Raw genomic sequence first — 6,000 nt, forward strand, 5'->3', positions numbered from 1 at the left:
GCCCTGAGGATGTTTCAGCGCCCCTGGGCGTTCCCCCCCCCCCCCCCCCCCCCGCCTCCACCTGTGCTGTGGGACAGATTGTCTTGGTGGGTAGTTGAGCAGAGGCGGCCCATGGCGAACTGCTGTTCACTGGGCATAGGGTGTAGAGTGTGCGCAACTCTTGCTTGTGGCCACTGCTTTGTGAGAAATATTACGGCAATGTGCTCTACAATCCTCCCCTCTCAAATACTTTCAGGACTTACGATCTCTTCTGAGCTGGTTGCGGCCTAGGTATTTATGGGGCTGCTTACACGCCCATGCCAACTGAGGGCCAGCCCCCTCACCCTTGTTCCATTGATGCAGTCAACAGCACTATTGCTCAAGAGTGTTTCCCTATTGTAGGAACAGGGAGACAAGACCAGTTCCGTGCAGGGGGGGGTTATATGTGGCACTGGTGGGCCCCTTGTCAAGTCTGGGACCTCACCCTGCCTACCACATCATGGAGCTCATTTACCTGCACCACAGGGGGGGGGGGCACCAGGGGGTCCAGGCCCAGCCCCCCAGTCCCTGCAGCCTTTTAGGAGGTATAGGCCCTCTGGGTCTGTCCCCGCAGCAACTGCGTCTCTGGCCTCCTCTGCTTCCCCAATTGATGAGGGAAGGGATAGCGCCCATTCACCAAGTCCTCTGAGCAGGCCCAGACAACCTGACCCTGTGTCCACAGGCATGCTTTAACACCCTGTGGGGCCCATGCCCGTTCGTCCCTCTGGTCTTCTGCTGCTTCTACTACCGTAATGGGGCTGCCAGGGGTATGGCCAGATAGTGAGAGTCTAGGCCCGACCGGCCCCTGGCCCTCCTCCGTCCCGGTCGCATGTGTCCCCACTGCCAGGAGCCACGCCAAAGAGCAGGTGCCAATAGAAGGTCACCGTAGGCCCGAACCTTTCCCCTTCACTGTCTGCTAGTGTTGGGCGGCTGTCCCCAGGCCGCCAAACACCTCCCGGTATCGCTCTGTTGTCACGCGTCTGCACGCAAGGGGAGCCTGGGCTAAATCGATCCCGGACCTCCCCTCGCCCAACACCAACACTTCAGCCTCACCTGTTGTGTCGCCTCCTCAGCCAGGGAGTCGCGGGCCTCCCAGTGCAGCGTCCTCCGCATTGCGAGGGGCCTTTGGCTGGCCACTCGGGCAGGAATCTGCAGCTCGCCTGTTCCTGCTGTGGTCCACCTGTTACCTCAGCTCTGCTTCAGGCCGTCGCGTCTGCACTAGCCTGCATCTGGTCCCAGTGACTCTGGAGGGCGCCACCCTGCACATACCACAAACGCTTCTCCGGCTCGGCAGCAGTCATTTAGTCTTGGAGGAGCCTCATCGGCTGCGCGATAGGCCACAGAGTTCTGATGTTGATGCACCTGCAAGGGAGAGGATCCCCTCCTTAGTCTCAGCAGGGCTCCTCTCCGTCCTCCAACCCAGCGGGGTCAGTCTCCAGTCGACTTTCAACAGGATGTGCAGGATAACCGGGATGGGACTCGGAGCGCCACTAAAACACGTCTGCCATCTTAAGTACTTGGCCACGCCCCCAGAATGATGTATACTCAGTCATAACTGGTACTTTAAACTTTATATGTGAGTTCTTATATGCAATTTGTGTTCTTACAACATAGCAAACACTGCCCTATTTTCCCACAAGTTTCCTCACAGCCAGTGCTTCATCCTAATTATTTCCTAGAGCCACATAGTGGGTATTCCTGCATCATTTCTTACCAATTGACAAAGCAAGCTTCTGTAGTATTGCCTACAGTGTGTATATATATATATATATATATACATCTATCCGGTTGCCTCAAATTGATTTCATGGAATCCCATTACTGAGAAACCATTTCACTTAAAGTAATGGAAATGATCAGAATGAATGGTATTTACCATTTCGTTGAAACTAATTAATAAAATGTCTTTTTTTTCGAAAGGGTTTTTATTTCAGTGTTACTTCATGGGACATTATTTCAGATTTATCAGTTACATTTTCTAAGAATTACTTTGAATGCTTTTAATTTGCTGACCCCCCTCAATCCCGGACCCCTCGCAGCCCTTAAACACCACCCATCGCTGTCACCTGAAAATCTCTTACCATTTCTAAACTACACCCACCCCTGATCCCTAAACTAAACTCATTTGTCAACCTGAACACCTTTCTACCCCTACACTTGACTCATCCCCGAATCCTAAAAGCCCTCACTACCCTTCAACTCCGTCCACACCTGAACCCATAAACCCCTTTCTATGCCTAAGCCCCACCCATCCCATAAAACACTCACCACCTCCAAATTCCACCCATCCCTGAACCCTAAAAGAACACTTACTGCCTTTAAACACCACCTGTATATGACCCCTTACCACCCCTACACTCAACCCATTCCTGAACTCTAAAACTCCTTTCTATGTCTAAACTACACCTATTCCTGAATCCTTAAAACCCTGCACTGCCCTAAAATCCACCCAATCCTGAACCCTGATTTCCCTTTCCATGCCTGAACTCTTCTCCCCCCCCAAATTCCTGACCACAAAAAAAGCCATAGGACACCTAAACATTACCCATCCGTGAACGCAAAAAAACATCACTAGTCCTAAACTCCACTCAAGTATGATGACATTGTAGATTTTCCTAAAAAAAAAAAAAAAACTTTACAATGTTTATCAATTTTCGATTTATTTGAATTTCATTAAAATTGCCTTTCCTTAAAATTAGTTTTCCCTGATCTTGTTTCCTCCAATGTGGTTTCTCTGTTTTCCGTTAATTCACATACATCACTCTTGCACTATTATGTACCCCCACACTTCCTACAGCCCTATATTTCTGCGCCTTTCTATGCAACTTCCCTACAGTAATTGTTGTTTTTATTTCACAGTGCCTCTGGTTCGAAACATGGAGTCTCGGATTATGATACCACTGAAAATCTCGCCTCTTCAGTGAATGCCTTGGATACTTTAGATTTCGAACAGAACAAGTAGTATCTTGGCTATCAGCTCATAATAATTACGCTAGAAATAGCTAATTGATTGTAAATTGCATATCAACAGCTATCCGGCCATCTCTGTGAATCATGCTGGGCTGCAGGACATGGTCCCAGAAGCTACACTGCTCCTGTAAACAGAAGGAAGTGGCCGACCTTGCACATGCGCTGTGCTGATCTTTAATTCAGGTCAATTCCACTGGTGTACAGTTTCATTAATCATGTGCCAAACAAACCTGTAGCCAAAGGCTGAAGGGAACTTTGCTGCTTGAAGTGTGTATGAACCCTGCATATATTTTGTTTACACTGTAATTAAATGTTATCAATTATTAATACTTTATGAAGGTTATGATGCTTGGGATAGAGGGAAGAATGTGTGTATCTAGCATGTGAACCTTTTTTGTGTTTATTCGTTGGGGTCTTTTAATTCAATTATTTTACATGGTTAAGATGTTCTCTCTTTTTTTTAAGTATTTTCAGTAAAGAATGGGGAAGATATTTTTCCTTGAACATATGGCTGTTAGTTAAATCTGTTGTGCCGATACCTCTCCACTTATTGACAACAGAATTTGCATGTAAAATGGAGAAAGGATGACAACAGAACACTTCTTCCTCGTGCAGACGCTTTGCATTCTTTCCCCACACACAAAATATCTACATCATGGCAAGATGCAATACTCCGGTCCCTCATGCAGTGAAAAAAGGAACCGCTCAGGCAACATCTGGGCATGCTTTCCTCACACAGATGAGATGGAGGTGCTGTGCAGATTTCTCTCCCACAAGTCAGCTACAGTGTATGCAACAACATAGAATGCTTCATGCACACAGCACAGAACAGACAGCAGCAGTGTAGCCACCTCTCACACATACTGGGATAGCATGGGCAACATTAGTACACCTTTCCCCACACACAAACTCAACGCAGCCCATGCAGCAGCAGGCTTTCCTGTCACACAGGTACAAGCATCCATAACACACAGAACTGGCATTGCAACTTCGCGCAATCACCTCTGAACAGGAGTTTAGGAAATCCCTTAAAACATGGATTTATAGCTTGCCGGATTCAGTCTGCAAAACACTTGTTTAAATCTTTTACCTTATGATTGTGGACAGTAAATGCTACTATCTTTAGCATATGAATCTAAGCGCCAAGATGCTCCTTGGAGTGGCAGTGCGCTATATAAATCCCTATCACATCACATATAGTTAAAATGTTTAATACACATAGAACAAGCATTAATTTACATAGAAGAAAAATATAGGGAGAGACAGTGCAACTTTCTTTACGCACAAACAAAACGTGGACAAAGCAGTCCAGGATCCCATCTGTTACACTCTCCCATTTGTACTGGAGAACACATTTACAAACCGAAAAAGAAAAATAGAAAGAGTATGGTCCTCGTAACTATTAAATGGCTCATGCGCAGTAAAGTGGTATGTGCACATCCCGCCAAATCCGATCATAGAATAGCATTAGACACATGACTTAAACATTGTGAAATAGAGGGTTTCTGTGCACTTGGCTGAAAAGGCCTGGCCTGCTTAGTCTGAAGACTTGTGTTAATGTACCTTCTCCATCATGTGATACTGTCTGAATTAAATTGTGGTGGAGTATGTCTGTGCATGTGCTGGATCCTGCCAAGGATATTCTGTCTTCACTAATTCAGAGAGAAGTTTTCCTTTAAAAAGACAGAATACGAGAGGGAGAATGTGGATCGCATGGTGGACCCAGTGTTATCCTTACACACGTTTAAAAACTGTAATAATAAATAATTGCCATTTTTTCTTTATTTAATAAATACACAAGCCAGAAGGACCTGTAAAAGCAAAGCTGGGAAGACTATCATGGGCAATGAATGCCAATAACAAAGGTGGGTGGAACACTTTGAAGAACTGCTGAACCAGCCCTTGCCTCATTCTCCTCCAGACATAGAGCCAGCTGATAAAGACTTGGCAATTAACTGCAACTGACAAAACCAAAAATGAAATACGGCAAACCATCAAACATCTGAGAAATGGGAACGCAGCAAGACCTGTCAACATTCCTGCTGAGGCACTTAAGGGAGACATTGAAACATCAGTAGAATCAATTGTAAACTGCAATTTGTCCTGTTGGAGTCTTGGGGTTCTGAAGGCAGAAGAGGAGTCTGACAGCTCCCCATGTTTAGAAAGATCTGGGAGGAGGTAAAGAGGGATATCTGATCAAGATCCCCAAGAAAGATGACCGAGGAATAATTCGACACTCAGTTGCAAGACCAGCAATTATGTGCATCCTAATTGAGCAGTCAATACTAAAAAATCTATGGTCCACGGGAGTGAACTGTGTAAACGGGAATGATTTTCCTCATCCTCTAAGTTACTGACACTGAGGGTACCAGTAACTACAGGAGGTGGAAAAAATCCAGCCCATTACAATTTAGACCCCAGGATCTGCTACAAAATGAGGAATTATGGTGAAATTCAGTAATTTTGGTAAAATTCCGTTTAGTTCCATATTTATTCTTTCACACTTAGCTTGTGGCTGCTTTCACCAGCCAAAATCACTAGGAGAAAGAGGAAATGTATGGTGTTTCCGTAGATCTCATCATTCTGATGGGGCATGTGCGGATCTAATGTAGCCGACCCCAACAGAATTAATTGACCACTTGTAAAGAGGATTTAAATATCTGTATGTTTTGGAGATAAGGGTCAATAGTATGGAATAATTGGGACCGTGAGTAGAAGCACATTGTATGGTCCATAGTGTAGAAAGAATTGAAATGTCTAGATACAAATAACTTATTTAGTTGATGGTGAGCCAGCACCAGTTAAAAAATACATTTTCTTATTTACTGACTTAATCAAGTAGGTTGACCTGTTTCTCTGCTTGATGACACGTTTTGCAGTGATCAAGCCAAAACAAATGTTGACTCTTAATCTTTATGCACTGCACGTTTGTGAGTTTATGTGGACGTCCCAGGAGTCATGAAATGTCCCTGAAATAGAAGAGACCAAAAATAAAAGTTATAGTGTCGAGAAC

At 45.2% G+C, this 6,000-nt stretch overlaps 1 protein-coding gene across 1 annotated transcript in view; it reads left to right on the forward strand.

Moving 5' to 3' along the window:
* NIPSNAP1 (nipsnap homolog 1) overlaps nucleotides 1-3,319 on the forward strand; it is a 246,631-nt gene extending 243,312 nt beyond the window's left edge. Inside the window, exon 10 of the mRNA XM_086943230.1 lies at nucleotides 2,877-3,319. Within this exon, the coding sequence (XP_086799356.1) occupies nucleotides 2,877-2,941 (65 nt within the window). The 3' untranslated portion in view covers nucleotides 2,942-3,319. The remainder of the gene's footprint in view (nucleotides 1-2,876) is intronic.
* Nucleotides 3,320-6,000: the final 2,681 nt, after the last annotated feature.

Source organism: Lissotriton vulgaris, chromosome 11, assembly GCF_964263255.1.
Source record: "Lissotriton vulgaris chromosome 11, aLisVul1.2, whole genome shotgun sequence".
NCBI classification, from domain to species: Eukaryota; Metazoa; Chordata; class Amphibia; order Caudata; family Salamandridae; genus Lissotriton; species Lissotriton vulgaris.